General features: G+C 41.2%; 2 protein-coding genes across 2 annotated transcripts; both read left to right on the top strand.

Moving 5' to 3' along the window:
* The first annotated feature begins 2,297 nt into the window (after positions 1-2,297).
* On the top strand, positions 2,298-6,501 carry LOC133926835 (probable protein phosphatase 2C 56). Its single transcript, XM_062372965.1, has 8 exons — positions 2,298-2,715; positions 3,360-3,487; positions 3,564-3,662; positions 3,771-3,935; positions 4,248-4,334; positions 4,595-4,686; positions 5,649-5,723; positions 6,113-6,501. Exons 1-8 carry the CDS (start codon positions 2,477-2,479, stop codon positions 6,272-6,274), a joined length of 1,047 nt encoding a protein of 348 aa, XP_062228949.1. The 5' UTR covers positions 2,298-2,476; the 3' UTR covers positions 6,275-6,501.
* Positions 6,502-7,108: 607 nt separating this feature from the next.
* LOC133926834 (DEAD-box ATP-dependent RNA helicase 31) lies at positions 7,109-18,256 on the top strand. Its single transcript, XM_062372964.1, has 10 exons — positions 7,109-8,428; positions 9,629-9,735; positions 10,962-11,017; positions 11,113-11,337; positions 11,426-11,632; positions 11,707-11,793; positions 11,869-11,964; positions 12,049-12,264; positions 12,543-12,725; positions 17,583-18,256. The coding sequence occupies exons 1-10, from the start codon at positions 7,176-7,178 to the stop codon at positions 17,808-17,810; spliced, it is 2,658 nt and encodes an 885-aa protein (XP_062228948.1). The 5' UTR covers positions 7,109-7,175; the 3' UTR covers positions 17,811-18,256.
* The last annotated feature ends 4,373 nt before the right edge of the window (positions 18,257-22,629 follow it).

The raw sequence follows: 22,629 nt of genomic DNA, 5'->3' as shown, positions 1-22,629 counted from the left end.
TGCATTGACCGACTTCATTCAACATTAGGCTTAGACTTCATCATCACCGAGACTTAGAATTCTCGGCTCGAGAATAGAATCAATCAATGGATAACTTTAGACTGATTCTTCGGGCACCTCCATTGGAAGACAATTAGATCATAGTGAAAGAGTAGGATGTAAGATTGTTACTCTGGTCAGTCGAGGGTTCTCAACTTGCATAAATCTCTTTGTGCCACACTTGTCACTTTTCGCCTTTTTGTGATTTGTCCGCTTCCTCTTACAAGTACAAATCAACGCGTTAGCATAGATTCACCAATAATTTATACATACCGCCAATGATATCTGATTGTGAACCACTAGCACTATAAATATTCATGTCTATTTGTAAAGTAGTATAAATTTTTTTGGGACTGAATCGAATATTATTAGCCTATTTGCAATGCAAAATTAATGTGTAATCATTACTATTGCATATCTCCAACCAACTTTATATCTCCTATGTCTACCCAAATCCCCAACTCATCCATTATTCCACCTCTTAGTTTGTCTCTTATACCTCCTTCAGTCCTTGTCCATCCCCTTGCGCGGCTTTCTTTTCATCACTTGTGTCTACTTTGGTATATTGAATTCCTTCGGCGAAATGTGTCAACCGGCTGAGAAGTTCTATTTGGGCAGGGTGATGGAAGTGGTAGAGAGAGGGGGATATGGGGATGCAACAAAAAACAAGGGAACATGGGAGAAAGAGATGGGGTGCCTATGTTTCTTGAAGTGTTGCTATATGTACCTCTGCATCTTAATGTAAATTTTATATGTCCCTTACTATTCCAAAATAGTGCATGTTTTCATATTGTTCCTACTTGTCCTTTGATAGTTGCACCCTATTTGCATATTTATTTAATTTATTATTTTAATGTTGTATTTTTGTGTATCATAGCTTCAGTTGTACGTAATAAGCGGTACATTTATGAGAGTGGATTTTTTGCTCCTGGAGCACCTCCCTCTCAAATTTTGAACCAAAAACTAATGTTGTATAATATGTGTTTGAGAGAAAAGTAGGAAAATGAGAGGTGTTGGTTTGACATACTTGTATGTAGGTAATTTTGCTATGCTTCCTACCTTTTCCCTTATGCCAATGTCATCGGCTCTCTCTCCATCCCCTTTCTAGCAACGTGGAAGAGAGTGGTTGTGCATGTGGGCAACATGAGTCGAAAAGACGGGAAACCCAATTTCGAGGAATGATACTAAAAGCAAAAGTTTGTCTTAGAAAATTTGGCAACCTGCACTATACTTGGTCACCATTCTTTCTAACACGGAAGTTATGGCAAGTCTTCATGTTATTTGATACTTTAGTTCACTTGTGAGTCAAATTTTATCAAAATGGCCTCTCGACCTTTACCATGCAAACAAAATAACTTTGCTTTTAAGTAGCCCTACTTTATATAAGGGGAATGCAATATTGTAGTCCGGTGTTTCTTCCTCCTCTAACATCTGATTTTTTTTTTCTGTTCCCCTTCTTCACCATCTTCTCTAATTCTGGTAAGATTGGGCCCATCTTCTCCAATTCCGACAAGATCTGACCCCTTCTTCTCCATCTCCGCCAACTCCAACCCCATTGTCTTCATCTTTGACGAGCTCCTATGAAGCCAAGAGGTTAATGTTAGAGGAGGGGGTTAGGTTCTAAGACTTCACCATACCTCTGGGCTTAGAGGGAAGAAGGGTCTGACGGCTAGACTGGTGATTGGCGGTAGTGATGCCACGCGGAGCCGCGAGTAACATGAGGGCAATGGGTGAGGTAGGCGATGGGCAAATCAACCATAACGGTTAGTGTAACGGAGGGTCATAATATCGGATCCGATGGCGGGAGCCGCTGGAGATGGGAGAAGAAGGGCGGGGTGGGGGTGAGGACGCTATGGTTTGTTGATGTAGAACCTGAGGAGGAAACAAGGTGAGAGAGAAGGAAGAAGATAGGAAACGAGGTGGGTGAAGATCTGGACTGTTAGATCAAGATAGAACGAGCTATAGTTCAAGCGTTCTGGATTGAGAGCATGAATTACGGATACATCAGCTAAAAAAAAATCGGGTGCCAGCTTCCAAAGAAATACCCATGTAAAATTTAACAATCCCGCAAAAGTTAAGAACTACAGCATATAAAACTCTTTTGACGCTGCTTTGCCGAAGTTGACAGAGATGACGCCCAATATTAGGGTGTTAAATTGCATGAGATATTGGCTGCAGCTTCCAAGAACCTCGACACAATGCATTGTTTCCTTTCGTAACAAACAAAATAAGCACCAATCCCCAAGCACTTTGGTGCACCGGATAAGCTTCTGACCGAGCAAAACCCACCGATACCTTTCGTCCTTCCAGTCAATTCATTAACTGGCGCCGCTTTCGCCGACGCAGGGTTCCAGCCGGCTCCCCTCGCCCTTCCCCGTCCCCTCCGGAAGGCTGCAGCAACCACGGGACCGGAGGCATCCGCCGCGCGCTACGTAGCATGGCGCGCGCCGCGACCCTGCGGGGCCTGATCGGCATTGCGGCGGCAGGCGGGCGCCGCGTGCGCTCGTGCGGCCAGCGGTGGGACGCCGGCTGGCGCGCGTTCCGGGCGGGGGCCTCTGGGGGCAGGGCGGCTCCCGGCTCCTCCTCCTCCGCCTCGGCGCGACGGCAGGCGCAGCCGCTGCGCGGGGCGGCGGCGGGGGCGGGCAACAACGACTGGGTCAGTGGCGGATTCAAGAGGTAATGATGAAGGCCTTTAATGATCGCGTTGATTGGTGGGTTAATGCTGCCTGTGTGCTCTAATTAGTGGTGTAAATGTTGTGTCAGTGGCGTGTTCAAGGTGAAATGTTTACTTGGGCAGTTTTTTATGCTAGTGATTCGTAAGGGTGGGCGGTGCCTATGTTCACAATGTTCTAGGGGGATAATTTCTGGTTAAATCGGTTAACTTGATGGACATTAATACGGGTGCTCATGAAGAACATGAAACAAGCAAAGATGCATACCTTGGACGGTGACGAATAATATTAGTATATATTACAACGTAGGCTATTGGTCTTTTTGTGTAAACTGTTTACCTTACTAACACTATTTGGTTAGTGGAAACTTGGGACAGCAAAGTGCTCCGGTAACAAATAACTGGACATAATATGTGCACACTGCAATGTCGCTGTAATAGTGCTACCAAATATTTTACATATATTTTCCTTTGTGATGCTGGTATGATGGATGGATATTAGACAAATCAACTGAGCTGCTGGCCTTTAATAGTTAACGTGTTCTTGCAACACCTTGAACTTTGTGTGCTCGACTGCTCATGTTCTTCATTCTATTAAGGATTGAGATACTACTTGGATTAGCATAACGTCAAATAACTTTGTTGGCAGTGAGGATGGTAAGCTGACCTGTGGATATTCAAGCTATAAAGGGCGGAGATCTACTATGGAGGACTGCTATGACATTAAATTAACTGAAATTGATGGACAGCCAGTTAACCTGTTTGGTGTATTTGATGGTATCATTTTCACTCTTGCCTTCATTACACTGTGACTCCTTGCCCATCATGTTTATTTGAGGTCTTGGTACATTAGGTCATGGAGGAAACCTTGCCGCCGAATATCTGAAGGAGAATCTGTTCAAAGACCTTATGAAGCATCCTGCGTTCCTGACAGACACAAAGCTTGCTATAAGTAATTCATTTTACCTTCTGTTTAGCAGTGTCTTTTTGTCTGTTAAAGTCCTTTCTAATGCTGTAAACTCTCTTTTCTCATTATTCTTGGCACTTTGACAAAACACAGGCAGAACATTTCTTGAAACTGACAAAGATATCTTAGAAACAATATCAATATCCGGTTTATTTAGAGATGATGGTTCGACAGCTTTGGCTGCCATTCTGATTGGCGAGCGTCTATATGTAGCAAATGTTGGTGATTCACGTGCTGTTGCTTCAAAATCTGGCAAAGGTAGTATTCTTTTTTGTCATTATTTTGTTTTATGATTTTCTTTACAATATACCACACATAATCAATTGAACCTGTACTCTTCTGAGCTCCGGTCATGTGAAGAAGATTGGATTTTATTTAAAACTGTATGATTAAGGAATATAAACTCTACCGAACTAAAATTTTATCAATGTGCCACTACTTCGTTATGTTGCTATTTTGCCTTGATAAGCTGCTAATAACTCTAGAAGCCGTCAATGTTAATTATTCTGTGGTTTATTTATTACCTGTGAAGAATATGTTAAACTTGTTATAAATTTCTGCGCTCTGTAGCTATCCCACTCTCGAAAGATCACAAACCAAACAGGAAAGATGAGCGAAAGCGAATTGAGGATGCTGGAGGTGTTGTTATTCGGGATGGTAAGCCTTTTCAATCCTCAGAATGCTATTGATGAATTAAACCTGCTTCAGCTTAATTGGATAAAAAGAAAAATATGTGTAGCCTTTTTACCTCAAGCCCTCTAGTTCAAAGTAAGTCTGATCATTTGATACTTTTAGGCTAGTTTAATTTAATGGGGCAGCATTTTACTGCTTCAAGACATGTTTTTCAAATGGTTGGATGTGCTTTATAAGTATAAATGGCTATTGTTATTCTTTGTGTGACATTAGCACTTCTTCAGATACATGGAGGGTTGGTGGAATACTAGCAATGTCCCGTGCATTTGGCAATCGTCTGTTGAAGCAGTATGTGAAAGCAGACCCTGATATTCAGGTATCTATTTGAAGTCAAGTTAAAACTTTAAGTACTTCTGTACTTCAGTGCTCCTAGACAAGGGTTGGTGTGGTTGGTCTTAAAAAGCTCGGAACAGTGTAAATTAGCCAATTAGGCTACTTAGCAAGCTAAATGAAACAATTTTCAATAGTTCATCCTTGACATATAGATGTTACCTTTGTATCATTCTATTATATGAACACGAGTGGGTATTTATGTTGTTGCAATTAACCATAAAAAGTTGATATGCCAAGAGTTCCGATCTGAGAAGAAGTTTGTTTAAGGATTTCATATTCCTGATCTTTTAGTGGTTCCGTGCGGGAGGTGGGAAGGGATAAGGGACTTTGTTTGCGGAAGGGAATCTTTTTTCTTGTTTTTTTAGTGGTTTTCTGTGGCAAAAGAAAGGGTTAGCAGATGAAACGAAGATTAAATAATAATCATCTTTATTAGCAGCAATAAATGATATTTCTCTTGGCCTGTTGGGTGCTGTCACGGAGCATGCCAGCATGGTTTCTTCTGATGTAATTTGTCATATGGGGCTGCTTGGCAAGCGTTAGCTTTTGCTATTACCGTAGCTGTTTTCTGGAGAGGCGTCATAACATATGTAGACATGCAAAATACTTGGGAATCAGGGTAACCAACCAAGGCTGTCATGGTTTCTGCGTATCATGTTACAATAAAGTGTGTAGCGTAAATTTTCCTCCATTTAAGGTGGTTTGTTACGAAGCAAGGCAGAAAGTTTTAAGCTGTCAACAGAGCTCTACAGGAGTCTGGAAGTTATATTTTCTGGAGTTTAGATTATCAAGTTTTGAGGCTCCTGACAGAATTCCATTTGAAATTTTCTTGACTTGAATACGATTATAGTCTTCTGAAAAATTCTTATGCACAAAGCTGATTTCTTTTGTGCCAAATAACTCTGTTGGAAAATTAATCTTTGGTAATGCTGTACTGCAAAAATGTAGGAACAAGAGGTCAACAGTGACTTGAAATACCTTATTCTTGCTACCGATGGGCTTTGGGATGTTGTGCGAAATGAGGTATCTCCTTGACTTCCAGCTTAAACAGCCAGACTGAGGCAAACTATCGATGTTTGTGTAATCAACAAGAGAGCATCATATTAAGATACTACCTCGCTACTAGTATGATTTAGGACGGTTGCTTCCGCTCAGTAAACTGCAGTCTCCAGTGCCATATGAAGAAAATGTTAATTAGCGTTTTAAACTGCAAAACCCTGAAGGAAACATTCACATGCTATCCAATATACTCTGTATCTCAATCTGACACATACATATGCTGGCACGAGGACACAAAAGTATTAGATTCATGAATGCTCACAGATTGTATATGGTGAATAAGGGTTTTCTTATTATTTTTGCATCTTATTTGGCCCATTGCTAATCAGCGTTTTACATCTTTTGTCAACAAGGAGGCTATTTCCCTATTGAAAGCGGAAGATGGACCTCAGGCGGCAGCCGTGAAGCTGACGGAAATTGCCTACTCTCGGCAAAGCACTGACAACATCACATGCATCGTTGTGCAATTTCACCATGACAAATCGTGGGGTAGTAAGGCTGAGAGCAGTAGTTGATGCCTGGTGGTAGTGAAATTTTGTAACGTGTAAGCCTCAAACCATAGTTGATTTCCTTGATCTGCGGCTCTACAAGACTTGAGCAACCCTAAAAGAGATTTGTCAAGATGTCGATTCGTTCTTTTGTTCTGTAGGAAACATATCAAGTGGTGACAGGTGAGCTCAAATGATATTTCGTCAGCGTTGCTTTTACCAGCAATACAATGCGTTCTGGAGTGTAGACTGTATATTTTGTATGTGTGTGGTGGTGGTTCCTGAATGAGGTTCTTGTTCGGATTCCCGATGGTAACTACACAGCTGGTTCTTGACTTCTTTTATGTTCCGTGGCGACACCTGGGTTGCAAATCTATCCAGTTTGTTAATCTGAATTTTGCGTTTAAAAATATGATGTTTCAAAGAAAACTTGTTGAAAGTACCCCAGTTTTTTTTTTTTACGAGGGCACCCCAGTTTTTTTTTTAAGAGACAAAGTTTGCGATTTTCACCCGAATAGTTTGTTTGATTGGCAGCGAAATTGTAAGAATGCATATTTTTTCACGGCTCTACAAATTTTACTACTGGCTCGGGTCGAACTCGAGATCTCTCTTAACCAGCCGGGCGCTGCAACTCTATCCTGAAAATATTAATCCATTATCCCTCGTTTGCCAAAAATATGAAGCCTAGTAGTTCCTTGTTGGGCAGGGACCCAATGTGAGTGAAAGATCAGATCCGAAGCCAGCCATGATCGGACGGCTAAGAGAGCCTTCGAAAAGCTAGTCTTCACTATTTCATCTTCTCCCCTTAAACCCTAAACCGTCCGCCTAAAATGCTAGTAAGACCTTCGATTCTCTTATATAAAAAAACCCCCTGGATTCCAATTTCATCTTCTCCCCTTAAACCCTAAGCCGTCCTCCGCCGGCCGCCATGCGGCGCCACCACCACCTCCTCGTCCTCCTCCGCCGCTCTGCCTTCCCCTCCCCCTCCGCCGCCCCCCACCAAGCGGACCCCGTCCTCCATCTCCACCCTCTCCCGCCGCGAAATGGCGCCGCCGGGCCCCTCTCCTCCCTGCGCTTCTTCTCCTCCCGCGCGCGCTCCGCGTCCGGCGCCGCGAAGAGCCTGGTCGAGGACGAGGCTGACCTCAGCGATTGGATCAGTGACCTCAAGACCGACAACTTCCACCTTGGCCTCAGCAGCGGCGACGAAGGCGAGGCGCCGTCCACCCGCAGGCCCGCCGTTGCCTCCAGGGGAGGCCGAGGTGGGCGGGACTCAAGGGGGTCGTTCGCGAGGTCGAGGTTTGGCGGTGGTGAGCATGGCTGCGATAGGCGTGGCCTCGAGCGGAGAGGGAGGGTGATGAGTAGTGACCTGGATGATGATGAGAATGATTCTGGGTTTGGTTCCGCAAGGGCAAGGCGCGGGCGGGGTGGGAGGCCGTCGGACTTTTCGCTCAGAGGAGGGAGGGGAAATGATTTTGATGACAAGGCCGGGTTTAGGTCTCCCAGGGGGCAGCGAGGCCGGGGCGGGAGGGCTTCGGGTGCCTCGCAGAGAGGAGGGAGGTACAGTGATTTGGGTGATGGTGACAGTGGGTTTGGGTCTTCGAGGGGACGGCGGGGTCGGGGTGGAGGGATGTCTGCTTTGGCACAGAGAAGAGGGAGGGCAAGTGATTTTGATGATGACGAGGACGATGATGACGATGTGGTTGGATTTGGGTCTTCGAGGGGAAGGCAAGGTCATGGTGGAAGGATGTCTGGTTTGTCGCAGAGAAGAGGGAGGGGAAGTGATTTAGATGACGGGGACGATGATGACAATGCGGTTGGGTTCAGGGATATTGGCACAAGGCATCATCGTGGCAGGAGAGGGGGAAAAACGGAGAGTCTTGGACCGCATAGAAGTGGGAAGGGGAGCGATGTGGATTTTGGTTACCGGCAGCCGAGGAGTGCGAAGATTGACTTTGGCTTATCAGAGGATGATGATGAAGTGGGGGAAGTTGATGAGGATGATGAGCCATCAGGGTTCGAGGATGATCTCTCTGGCGATGATGGTGGTAAGGAGGATGTGGGGAAGATTGCAGGAAATAAACCTGTCTCTTTTGAGTCAGCTGAAAGAGAGCCAGCTAAACAGGAGAGTGTAGTGCGTACAAGAGATACTGGAGGTGATGATTCTTATTTGAGCCAGAAGAGGTAACTCTTACTCAACTCTTTTGTAATACAGAATAATACATTATTCCTTTGAGCTGAGGCGTTTCTTTTTATTGCTGGTATGGTTCTCTATGGTAGATGGATGTATTTTTTTTCTTGATGTGAATTAGATTTGATATATGACCATCTAGGTGTATAGGAGAAAAATGGTAGTTCATATGTTCTTATTGCTGAGTGCATAGCATGACTACTTTCAGGCTCTGTAGTCTATGGTACTTTTGAGCTTTTATGATGTTTGACTGAATGTTAGTTTTATATACTGCACCACTTTCATACCAGTATCACTATCAATTTATTGTTGAAAGCTTCTATGTCTGCTTCCAACTTGGCTGCAATATCTCCCATCCTTCATGGTCTTTGTTGTATTTCTATCCTAGTGTAACAGGTTCTGTGGTCCTCTAGATATGGAAGTGCTATTACTTATTAGAAACCTGGGTATTTTTCTGTCTTCAAAAGCTCCTATGACTGAGTTTTACTGTCATCTCAATTACAGTTGATTACATCTAGCTGCACTTAATTACTGTCATCTCAATTACGGTAGATTACATGTAGCTGCAGCCGCACTCACAGCATTGATATTTGAAATACACAAGCGGCACATATTTTAAATCCAGAATAACTGCCACTGGTAATCTATCTACTTGCAATGGGGATTGAAAATAAAAGATGGAGCCATGGAGGAATAGTATAGGGATGGATTGCATTGTCTACATTCTTCACTCAGATAGTAGGCTGAGTTGCTTAATGATATTGGTTAAGCTATTACTATGAACCCTCACCCTTGGTTTCTTCGAACTTTGAAGCATTGTTTTGTGATGAGTGGTCTTTGTAGCATAATTTGGACGATGCAACAAACTGTTTATTGGTAACATTTTCTGATTGATCAATGTTGTGGTTGACGTCGCTACTGCTGCTTTATTTTAACTTATACAAATCTCTGCTGAATTTATCTGCAGCTTGTAATTTCCTAGTGGATGGTAATAATGTTGCTCATTGAATCTGTACCAAGCTATTCGCTATGCTTTGGTCAAATTATATTGGCATATTATGTCTTTAATCTGTGATTGGCAGTGTATGTATTTAACTGCTTTTCCTGAATAGTTCAGACATGTACTGGATCATATTTGGTAGTAATTTACTTATAGTCTCTATCCTGTTGAATATTCTTTCATTTAATGACAGGTTTGACGAATGCCCCCTATCTCCCTTGACACTAAAAGGTGTGAAGGCTGCTGGGTATGAACGGATGACTGCAGTCCAGGAGGCTACTCTTCCTATTATACTTCAAGGTTCATTTCGGTGTTCTTTCTTTTATGGCATTTGTTGTTTTACTGTGTGATATGAACTTTTTTTTTCTGCAAATATTTTAAGGCTCATAATTTATGCAATGGGGTATTGTTGCCCACACACTTTCTAGTTTCGTGCCTTTTCATTTTTCAAATCTATGCACCTGCATTTTCCATTTTCCATAAACTGCAGTTTAGTATTCATGCAAGCTATTGGACATCATTGTATTCTTTCCTGAAGGAAAAATGTACTATTCTTATAATTTTTATCATCTGTTCGTGAATTATCCATGTAGCTTTATATGCCAGTTATGTTGAAGTTCTTCACACCGCTTTGCAAAAGCCAGTATGTCACAGTTGATGTAAAAGTGCCTGGATCCTGGTATCAGTGCCAGTAGTTACCAGCTTACTTCCTTCAACTCATAACCTTATATAGAGTCTGGGATACCTAGGATTAGTTCTGAGCCCTCCGCCTATAGACAATCTTTGTTGATGGAGATGTTACAGAACTTAGAAGACATGCTGAAGTTCTCCCTGTCCATCTATCTGTCTAGGAGATTAGATATGCAAAGCCTTTTTGTTGAGAAAATTGCACGGCTGTTCCTTGAACTTGAGTAATGGTGCCTCTTAGGGGCCCAAACTTCAAAAATCATGTTTGGTTTTTGAGGGAGTTTTTTTTGAGGGAGGGTTCATAGATTTGGTTGGTGTGGCATTGATGATATCGAAGATGATCTACTGAGTTGGATCACCAAATGAAGTATACCTGCCTTATGCAAACCCCCTCACATCGACAAGTTTTTATCACTAGAACTCCCTAATAATACAAGCAGCAAAATAATCAGGCTTGGGGACTTATCAAAAGTTCAAAACGACTTTGGGTTTCAAGGATGTAAGTGGAAGCACCCCTCAAGTTTCGTTGCCCATGGCACAATTATCTTTGCATCTGAATTATCTTGGGCTGGAGATATTGGGAGAGATGGAAAGTTTCACAAAGTGCAATTATCTTGTCCAATGGTACAAAAAAACAATGTCAATATTGAGTTGATGAAATTGAAACTAGTAGTTCGGTCTGAGAGAGACAATCTGAACTGCATTTAACATGAAATGCAAGTGTACAGTTTTTTTTTTTTTTTTTTTTGGTGACACATCACATGATCGCGAAAGCATTTTATCTCCACTTGAAATGCATCTTTTCTAGTTGGTGCTCACGAACCTGTCTACCTCTATAGGAAAGGATGTACTTGCCAAAGCAAAGACAGGGACTGGAAAAACTGTAGCTTTCTTGGTGAGTACCCTGCTGAATAGTGAATATTTTTCTACTCATTTTTTCTTTTGGATCTTTTGACTTAAAAATGTAAAGTGCAATTGTTTAACCTTCAGCTACCGGCCATTGAAGTTGTCTCAAAATTACTACCTGTTGATCGTGATCAAAAGAGGCCTCCCATCAGTGTTGTTGTTGTGTGCCCTACACGTGAGCTTGCTGATCAGGCTGCTGCAGAAGCTAATAAGCTTCTTAAATTCCATCCATCGATTGGAGTCCAGCTTGTAATAGGTGGCACTAGAATGGCTCTTGAGCAGAAGCGCATGCATACTAACCCTTGCCAGGTGATTAGAAGTAACTTATTGAATAATCCTGCTATTTCTTCTGTCATTTGTTCTGATCCAAAAGCAATGATGAATTTCTGAGCTACAGATTCTAGTAGCTACTCCAGGAAGGCTTAGGGATCACATGGAGAACACTCCAGGTTTCGCTACAAGGTTGATGGGTGTCAAAGTTCTAATTCTTGATGAAGCTGATCGCTTGTTAGATATGGGATTCCGAACTGATATTGAGAAAATAGTGTCTGCACTCCCAAAACAGCGTCAAACACTCCTATTTTCCGCTACAGTTCCAGATGAGGTATCACCATATACCTGCTATAACTCCTCACTTTGCTTGGTCAGTATGCCATGAATTTCTACACTTCATGATAGGTTCGCCAAGTATGTTACATTGCCATGAAAAGAGATCTTGAATATGTTAACACTGTTCAAGAAGGAAGTGAGGAAACACACTCTCAGGTATTTGTGAAACCAAATGTATGTTGCCTGCTCTTTAGTTTCTATTTAAAGACGATGCTTATGAGTTATATTCAGGTGAAGCAAATGCATTTAGTTGCACCACTTGACAAACAGTTCTCTATCCTATATGGTCTTCTAACTGATCATATTTCGGAAAATGTTGACTATAAGGTAAATGTTAATTGCTATTTGTCATATTAGTGTCTTCTGTATATATTTTATATGTATTTATGATGATTGATGAAACAAATGCAGGTGATCGTGTTTTGTACAACAGCAAAAGTAACAAGCCTTGTTGCTGAGCTTCTGTCTGAATTGAAGTTGAATGTACGTGAGATCCACTCCAGAAAACCTCAAAGCTACAGAACCAGGATATCAAAAGAATTTAAGGAGTCAAAGGGTCTCATTCTTGTTAGCTCTGATGTATCTGCTCGGGGCGTTGATTATCCCAATGTCACACTAGTTGTGCAGGTAACTAACCTCTTGTAGGTAGTTAATTACTGGTTCTGTTTTTTTGCAGGCAGTTGCAAATATGAGTTTATAGGCTCGCTCTTCGAGATACAAATGAGAAATCCTTAAATTCCTGAATAGATCTGCTTACTATTTACCATTCAGAAGGATATTTCTCTATGCAACTCATAGCTAGTTAGTGGAACTTTGAATTCATTATGAGCATGCTTTTCCATTTTCCTGTACACATTTTCTGATTACAACTCAAAAGTGTTGACTGGTCATCATCATCATTGCAGTTAGGGGTGCCAACTGACAGAGAGCAATATATTCATCGACTTGGTAGAACCGGTCGCAAGGGCAATGAGGGGGCTGGAGTCTTATTATTGGCGCCATGGGAAGAATACTTCTTGAGAAGCATCAAGGACTTGCCTATTACAGAGGCAACACAACCATTAATTGATCTGGATACTAAAAGAAAGGTACTTAATGCTATCTCTCCATTCAACACCCTACAGTTAAACCGAATGTAAATTAAATGTATATCAGGACAAAGTTACATGCACGTAGTGATGTTATAAGTGAGTAGCAGACACAATATCCATTACTACCTCCGTTCTCTTTTACTTGTCGTTTAGGATATTAGGATATTAATACGGTCTCTAACAAGCACGTTTAATCATTACTTTTGACGGCTATCTCTTGGTAAAAGTAGATAAAAATTAGATGATATTAAAGTATTTTTCATAACAAATTCACTACTGTTATTTTCATATACCAAATCTTAATAGTTTTATGTATATTAGTGGTCAAAGTTTCTAAAGTTTGACTATACGCATTCTAAGACGACATCTATTTGAGAATGGAGGTAATATTACAACATTACTTTATTACATCAACGACCGAAAAGTCTAAAAGAAAATTACAAAGTAGCGGAAATAAACTCAGCGCAGTGCTCAACTCCACAGGCAATCGACCGAAAAGTCATCCATCGATAACTCAGCTCCATCTTTCGGGAAATCCTTATTGTCTTCGTCTTCTGAGCAACAACAAGATTATAGGAGAGAGCAAGCGTGAGTATATGGTACTCAACAAGTGTGAGAAAGTATAATATGAGGCCAAAAGTCAAGATAGGCTTAACTTAAGGGTTTATTTGCATAAATGCCATTTTGTAGTCAAACTTTTATACAGGTAACCTATTTACTAGGTGAAATATTCTTTAAGACCTGAGCTAAGGTTTCGACCACCTTGCTCCATAACTGATGTTCCAAGCACCTCTAAACAAAGCTAACTCGAATTACAGTTTCTATCACTATGATCCATCAGATCCAACCCAAAACCAACTCAGAAACATCCGACTAATCATGTGAGGAGTCCATGCTGCTTATAACCGCGAGCACGGTTGATATATCAGTTTTCACTTTATAGAGATTATACACTTACCCACAGGACGTGTCTTCCTGTTTTGCCGAGTACCCGTTGGTCGACGGATGACCCTTGCACACTTTAGAGGTGTGTGTTAGGAATTCATTGCTAAGTCTTTCCATCGTCTCTTTCAGCACGTGTTGATCCGCTAATGTTCCACCACCATAGGAGTACGCCCGTCACTCCAGAGCTCCCTTTTGTGCTTTGTGGTTTTAGGAAGTACATTTTTTCATCCCCATACCATCAAATGATCTTCACCATGCCGAGAGGATAGCGAATTACTCAGTTAGGTCCGTCTTATACCAGGCTTATGGTTGTACTGTTTTTATGGGTTATCGCTCCACGAATCAACCCTTAACATGATTTGGGCAAGACTACCGTAAACCAATATAGGGAGATAACCAATATCCGACAAAACCAACATTTTTGCCTATGTCTAAGCATCATGCCAAACTTGCCCCGACCCTACTTTTTATGTCTAAGCATTTTTACCAAAGTTATCATCATGATTTAGTTTATTAGTCCAAAGTCATCATTTGCCTATGTTGCCCAAGAGTAAGCATCACTAAGCATAATCTACCCAAATCATAATAAACATTCTACGACAACAAGGAATATTGGGGAATGCTAGTAAATCCTAACCATGTGATATTATATTTGACTAGTATGCAAGTTGTAAAACAAAATTTTATAAAAATAGACGCAAAATGTTCAAGGACACATGCCTTCTCTGAAGTGTTGCCCAAAGTCATCGAAGTCTTGATCTTTGATGTTGTCGACGCCTCCGAGACACTTCTCTACGTGCGAACAAAACAAGAAACACTAAGAACAAGTAATAAACAAAGCAAATACAATAAACACAAGCTAGAACAAGCTAGAGCACAAATTTAGGATGATTTGGGCACAAGAACTGCCCAAAATTGGAGCAACGACGCAAAAACTATGCTAAAAGAATTTTTGAACGACTAAAAACTATTTTTCTAGAATTAAACATAATTTAAAAAAACCTAAATATTTATGTAAAATGTTTTCCAGAATTATTTTATAGCATAAAACTGATTAAAATTTTTTATAGAATTTATTTATATTTTTTGAAATTAAAACTAATTTTATATGCAACAAAACATATTAAAAGCATTTATTTTAACAAAGAATTTTTTTAACATTTATCAGAATTAATTTGTATTTTGTAAGACTATTTTCCAAATTAAAACATTTATTCTAACATTTTTGCAATAATTTTTACACCAGAAAACATTTAAAAAATATTTGTTATAGAGATAAAAATAGAGCTAAAATGTATTAAAACATTTATCTAAATCATTTTCTATTTTTTGAAATTTTTTCTAAACAGAAAACCTATTTTTCGGAATAATCTATTATCTTGAATTATTTTCTAAGGGGAAAATCGGATTATTGCGCTAGGGTTGATGTCATCGGCTGACTAGGCATGCTGACGCGGCTTGGGTCGATTGACTAGGATCGCCACGTTGGACAACTAAGCGTACGTGGCACGCTGACTAAGCTGAAGACTATTTAAATCACACGCGTCAATCTGAGAACAGACGGTCGAGGTCTACGCTGAGCGAACCGGTAACGAGCTTATAATCTACGGTGCATATTCTAGATCGAATGGTGAAGGATCGGCCTACCTTGGCTACGGCGAGTGGGTGCGACGGAAGATGGTCGGAGAAGACTCGGGAAGTTGCTACGATGCTCAGGAGACGACGGTGGACGGAGACCCTGGGACCTCGGCGAGCTCGTTTGATGGGGCTGCGGATGTCGAGGAAGACCAGATAGGCTTGATGGCGGCGAGCTTCAACAGTGGAGGTTCGGTGGCCTCTGGAGATCGACTGCAGCGGTGGAAGTCGACAGCGAGCAGTCGCAAATGACAACGTGCGGTTGGTGGGCACGGGCGAAGGCTCGGACGATGTTGGGGAGGCTTGTGGGCGCACGACGACTGTGAGGGTGGCTCGGCGGAGTTCGGCGGCGATGCAAGAGCTCACGGGTGGAGGAAATCCGATGAGATTTAGAGGCTTGGGCGCGGTGATGTAAAGAGGAGCTTGGGCAATGATTTGATTTGGGTTTTATGGAAGGAGGAGGAGGATTCGATTCGGAGGGTTGGGTGTTAACATAGCGGTGGGAAATAGGGCTATGTTTCCTTCCACTCGATTTCCTTAGCCAATTGATCCTGTGATGGCATTTGTCAATGCGGGGTGTCAATTACCCGCACGTAATCACAGGGATTATGGCCTCCTTCCTTAAACGCGCACGTAATCACAGGGATTCAAAATGGGCGGGTGCGGGCTGGAGAAGGAAGGACGGGATTCGGGAGGAGAGGGATGAGCTGACAGATGGGTCCCATGTGACAAAGAGAGATCAATGGAAGGGAGAAAACGGGTGTGACAGTTGGTGTTTGTCCATTTATTAATAATGAGTTTTTTTTGTCAATACCATCGCTACCATTTTTGTATTTGATTTGGATCTATTCATTCTTAACATATTTTGACAATCAATTGGCACGACTGTGTATTATCACTATTATGACGCCATTCTAAGGATCATGCCAGTTGGGCTAAGCGAGTGGTACAATTGTATATTTATTTTTTTAGATGATACGGTGCTCACACATAGGTCTTAAGGTTGCTACCTGAAAGTGCATCTAGGCCTTCTAAGTGGGTTTTGGCTTATTGATGACAAAACGATTAAGGAACTAATATGTTTATCTAAGTTATGAACATGTTTAAGTATTAGTTGAGAAGACATATGATGTTTGACGCCCGTCGAAACGAAAGGAGAAGCAACTAAGAGTACTCAATAGGATTTAAATTCTTTTATTTTTAAAATTGAGTCTAGGATAGCCGCTCTATTAAGATGGTTGCATTTGATTGCTTGATTAGTGTCTCAATGCTCAAGATATCCTTTAGAACCAACAAGTTGAGAGACACACTCACCCACGGACATCGGGTTAGTTCTGCAAAAGTTTACTGAGTCTGGATACTCCGGTGTTCACCGGATACTCCGGTACTCAGTGTTTAGTCTGGAGTCTCCGAGGTAGACTCCGGCAGAGAGTCTCGGTTCCGATTTATTTTTATTGGAAAAAGACCGGAGTCTCCAGTGTTCACCGGATACTCCGGTACTCAGTGTTTAGTTCGGAGTCTCCGAGGTAGACTCCGGCAGAGAGTCTCGGTTCCGATTTATCTTTATTGGAAAAAGACCGGAGTCTCTGGTGTTCACCGGATACTCCGGTAGTTTATGGGTTTTGAGGCTGGAGTCTCCAGAGAGTCTCAGTTAAGTCTTTATTTTAATTGAAAAAGACCGGATACTCCGGTAGGAGAATAAGTTTTAACTGGAGTTTCCGAGAGAGACTTCGGGAGAGGTGTCTCTGAAAAATGCATTATGTTCAGTCCTGTTTAGGTTAACATTTTGTAGTTCACATAAGTTGTTTTCTACTTATGAAAAATCTCTGCTTCCTGAAGGATATGTATATGTTACAAATTCGTGACATGAAAAAGCTGTTTAACCACAACAGTTGATCAATTTAGGGCTAGTTGGAATCTTCACTTACTTTAATATTTTGACTCTAAAGTAGAGGTTGCTAAGTTAGTGTACCCTAAAGCAGCAAATAAAATTTATCTGAAATTCCATTGCGATACCAAATGGAGCACAGACTAGGATGAAATATGAATGGGTTACTAAGTTAAATGATGTGCTGAGTATCCATAATATTTTGCAAGGTGCTAATCACTTCCAAAATGTTTTTCGTGAGCAATGTGTGGTCATATCTGGTGACTGCTTAGTTATAACTATGTGTTGTACCTAGAACGTCGTATGTCATTGTCTATTTAGGATAATGCACTAGTCACTGACATGTTGCATTTATGCTACATTTCGTGTTTTCTTATTGTGCACAGGTTGAAAAGGCTCTTGCACATGTGGAGGTTAAGGATAAGGAATCTGCTTATCAGGCATGGCTCGGTTACTATAATTCAAATAAATGCATTGGACGTGACAAATACCAGCTTGTATCACTTGCCAATGAGTTCAGTAGAAGTATGGGCCTCAATAACCCTCCTGCAGTGCCTCAGCTAGTCCTTAGAAAGATGGGACTGAACAACATTCCAGGTCTGCGATCAAAGTAGTCTATTACCATGAAAGTAAGTCTTCGTGAAGCCACGTTTGGATGACATCGCCGATGATACGCAACTCCATATCGGTACGAATTTTGGAGTTAGCTTAATAAACAAGCTTTACTAAAAAAACTCGATTAGGAGGAGCGACGTCCACTCTAGCATTAATATATAGAAGGTGAGAATCGAACTTTGGTTGGCTCGGTAACAACCATCTTCACTGGCCAATGTATCTTTAGGGAGATTCTCAACAAGCTTAGCTTCACTATACGGTTCAGGCTTTGCAGAAGTGCGAACGTTCATATTATCGTTATCATTATTTTGTTATGTAACATGAGTTTACCCAAGTGCTATGCAGTGTAGCATATCCTGGATAAACGGATGACCAAGTTTGTGCGGCATCAGTTTGTGGTTCATCGCTTCATGGGAATTGAACTGCTGTGTGGTTTGCTGTGTCCTCTAGTTTTGATTAGGAAAAATTGCAAAAACGTACAACTTGAGGAAAAACTGCGAGACACTACCACTTGAATCAACTGCAAGAGAGCTAGCTGTTCAATTTGCGTCATGTGTTGTGGTATAAAGAAAATTTGGACTGTTGAAGATGAGGTGGGCTTGATGAGCACCTGACTGGTTCTCTAATTTTGCCTCTCCTTCACGGTACTAAATAACTTGGTAAATGATTCTCTGAAATTTTGTACAAAATAAACAACCAGAGGGAAGTAAAGCTCTCTGTAATCGATAAAAAAAGTGCTAGTCAGATGATGAATAGTAGCCAGCAAGCAAGATTCCCTCTGTTTTCTCAATTCTGCAACAGATCGATGTGGACTCGGCCACAACACACCAGTAATGTATCAATCCAATCAGAATTTCAGAGTAGCCGTAACACAGCCGTACAGCTACAAAACCAATATGATTGGCCAAAAATTACTCACGCAAGGGCTCGGCTTGATACTTTTTTGGTAAAATTCAAATCAATCTCACGACAAAATTAATAGCAGCTAGAACAGTCACGATACACAGAGGAAGAACTCCGAGGACTTCCAGCGAAACCACGCCAATCGGCTTGATCACGCAGCACCAGTCAAACCAACTCGATTTGAGCGATAAATTCGACGCTAGATAGCATGATGGGATCGCCACCCTCTACTCCGATTTTAGCTCGCAGGCACCAACTCAGAAAACAAACGCACTCGACTTAAAACCCACACGTACACGCATGAATAATAAAATAATCCGGCCACTGTGCTAATACTCCTATTAGACTTACTATTTGCATAATTGATGGTCACGTCAGGGCTATATTGACAAGCAACTCATATTTTGAAGTTAAAAATTAGGTATATCATAGTTAGCGTAGATGAAAATTTTGAGAGTTTATTTAAACATGTATTGACTCACTCGTACTAACTTGATGTTGATTAGAATCATTAATGCCAGCTGCATATTAAGTGATAGGCAAAAGGACATAGATGACTTATATGTCTAGTCGATAGTGTGTATCTGTCGCATCTGCAGAAGTTCAAAGAGGGAAGTATGATTAGACATGTTCAATCATCAAATGAATGGAACAATTTTAGAAACACCAAGGTTGACCAAATATTCACGAGAAGAGCAGTGTGGATATCACAAAAGTCAACGTCATTTCACAAAACATTTGATAAATACTACTCTTGCATAAGTGGGATGCCGGTTCTACTGGATCTGGTTAGGCTTAGAACAAGAATAAACTATCAGTTGATAATGATGCTGTTTGGCAAGACTATGTAGCGGCAAATTTCAGAAATACTCTACTGTACTCTGCAATTTTTGTGAGAATGTAGACCTATCATCTATTGTAGAGTATAAGCATTTTGCTGGTGCTTCTGCAATAACTCATCTCGAAGATACTACTTAATTTATTCAACATAGGCTTAGAGGAAATCGAACCATATAATCATAACAAAAATAGTGTACACAACACGCTTTTATCCTGTTTAAAAAGCTTGGTAGCTAAACATATATTAATTTTTATCTAGATGTGCTATAGTTTATCTAGTGTGTCTACTCTACCGATCAAAGCCCTTGCAATTTATTTAAGAAGGTAAATTGCAAGAATATAAATGTGGAAATGTAAATAAGGTAGAGAGAGCAAACTCGGTACAAAGATTTTTTTCCCCGTGGTATCGATGGCATAAATGCCACCCTAGTCCATATTAGAGCTCCACAAGGATATGCTCTCGGTCAGCATCCGGTCACGGCTCTTGAGCCACCAAGTCACAAAGACAAGGTCTCCACCCGGATGAGCTATCAAGCCACCAAGGTAAGGTCTTACCACTAGCCTCTCCTCCGGATCCTTGCCGTCGTGATCACTTTGGAGCTTGAGCCATCGAGGCAAGGTCTCCGCGTCCTTGTACAATCGCCTTATCGCTGCTCCACACCAAGTCGGATGGTTAACAAGCTTGCCGGCGAGTCACTAAGACTCTAAGGTGTCGGCGTACTACTTGGTATACGGTTGAATCACTCCTTGATCCACTCTCTAGGCAGTAATCACCTAGCAACACTCTCTCTAGGCCTATAAGCACTAATCACTCTCTAATGGTGTGCTTAATCACCTTGAATGATCACTTTGAGCATTTTAGTGGCTTGAATGTCTTCTCAAGTGTACATGAACTTCTCTGAACTCCAGCACCTTCAAATGACCGAGTGGAGGGGTATTTATAGCCTCAAACCTGCGCACTAGCCGTTAACCCAACGACTCTGAAAAGCTGTTAACACTGGATGATCCGGTGAGAACAGCAGTACTAACACCGGATCATCTGGTGAGTACACTCTCACAAACTAGCCGTTGGAACCCTACTCAAACTTCTGTGAACACCAGACACTCTGGTGTATACTTCATCTCTATCACCGGACAATCCGGTGAGTTATCCTTAGCCATCCGAGCCTTTCCTTCTTCTCTATGTAAATTGCTCTGGTGTATTCATCCGGTGTACATCACTTCATCACCGGACTATCCAGTGAATTGTCTTTAGCCAACCGAGCCAATGTAACTCTCTCTGGAAATAATGCTCCGGTGTTACACAACTTTCATCACTGGACCATCCGATGCCTTGAGCTTTGTTCTGCTCCTTTGCACTGTTCATTGTCCGGTGTACTGTCTGGTGTTTATTCCATTAGCATTGGACCATCTGATGGGTTGAACCTTCGATCTTCAACGGCTGCATCCTTCTCTGGTAATAACACTTGGGTGCATTCATCCTTCTGATCACCGGACTATCCGGTGAGGCATATTCTTCAGCACAGCACCTTCTCTGGAAGAATTGCTCCGGTGAGCACTCTGCTCAAACACCGGACCTTCCTGTGAGGTCTTCAGACCTCGCTCTCATTTGACAAATATACTCTGGTGAGTTCAACACCTAGAGCACCGGACTATCCGGTGAGGCAAATCTTCCTAGGACTTCTTCAATTCAGTCCAACTTTGTCCCGGCTATGGTGGCTTCTTCATGTATTGCATCCATAAGACCTACTAGCATATATTCTTGACAAATATGTTAGTCCTATTGACTATGTTGTCATTAATCACCAAAATCACAATCATGGACTAATGGTGCCATTTTCGCTACAATCTCCCTTTTGTGATTGATGACAACACAACCAAAGCAAGTGATAAATAATAAATGATATTAAATGTAAAGATTATAAGCAAGCACAAAGTCTTACCACATTTCTTGGATGCATGTTTACCACTTAGTCCCCCTTTCTTGTGGCTCTCTTTTTCTCCATTTCCACTATTTTTCTTGATGTCACAAAGTCTTACCACATTGCCTGTATGCATGTTCTTACCACTTAGTTCTCCTTTGTTGTGGCTCTCTTTTTCTTTATTGCCACTATCTCCCTTGAACGACATATGCAAGAGCTTCTCTTTTGTCAATCTAGGCGCCTAGCATCTTTTCTTCTCCTCCTTTGTCAACTTCGGCATTCCTAGATGTCTTGCTTGGTGCTACAATCTCCTCGTATTGTTCATCTTTCTTTCATCTTGCTTTGATCGTCAAACTTCTCTCTATTTGTCAACAATCTCCCAAAAAGGACTATAAACACATGTTGAACTCAAGGGAATGATATTAGAGCATATGGGAGAGAGCTTCACAAATCATGATCCAATAAAAGATATCAATTATATGGATATCACTATAAAAGAATGATACCAATTGTAGGCTATGAAAGTACATAGATCATAATTTATGAAACTCACATAATATAGTCTAAACTCTCCTTATATGTGTGCATATATATGATGAGAAAGAAATATATGTACAACTAGATAATATATCAAGATAAAAAATTTAAGCTATATTATGCATGAAGGTAGCTTAAATTAATAAAAGATTTGACAATGATACAAATTGAAACATTTGAGCATTGCATACCTCTGGGGACGTGTTGATTGCTCCATAAGACTACAAAATATGTCACTAGAAATACATGTTAGTCTCAAAATCATAACCTATAGGATATACTCCTCCTAAAAGTATGCATACAAGTGTTGAATACTAGAGAGATATACACTTGTTATTGATAATAATGGTGATTTATCCTATTAGATCAGGGAACATAAAAGATACCAAATGTAAAAACTAGTGCAATGTAATGAACATACAACTAACAACTAATAAGATTTTTAGATTGTTTCTTAAGGGCCCTTTGTTGCTCATTGATCAAATGAAGGAGTTCATCATAGGAAGGAGAATCCTCATCAGATTTATCATCACTTACATCGCTATCCATACCTTTAGCCATGAGGCACTTGTGAGATGACTTGCGCGATAACGACTTGTGTGATGATGACCTTGAG

This window comes from Phragmites australis, chromosome 8 (assembly GCF_958298935.1).
Source record: "Phragmites australis chromosome 8, lpPhrAust1.1, whole genome shotgun sequence".
Classification (NCBI taxonomy): Eukaryota; Viridiplantae; Streptophyta; class Magnoliopsida; order Poales; family Poaceae; genus Phragmites; species Phragmites australis.
This window is presented reverse-complemented; position numbering and strand designations above follow the sequence as displayed.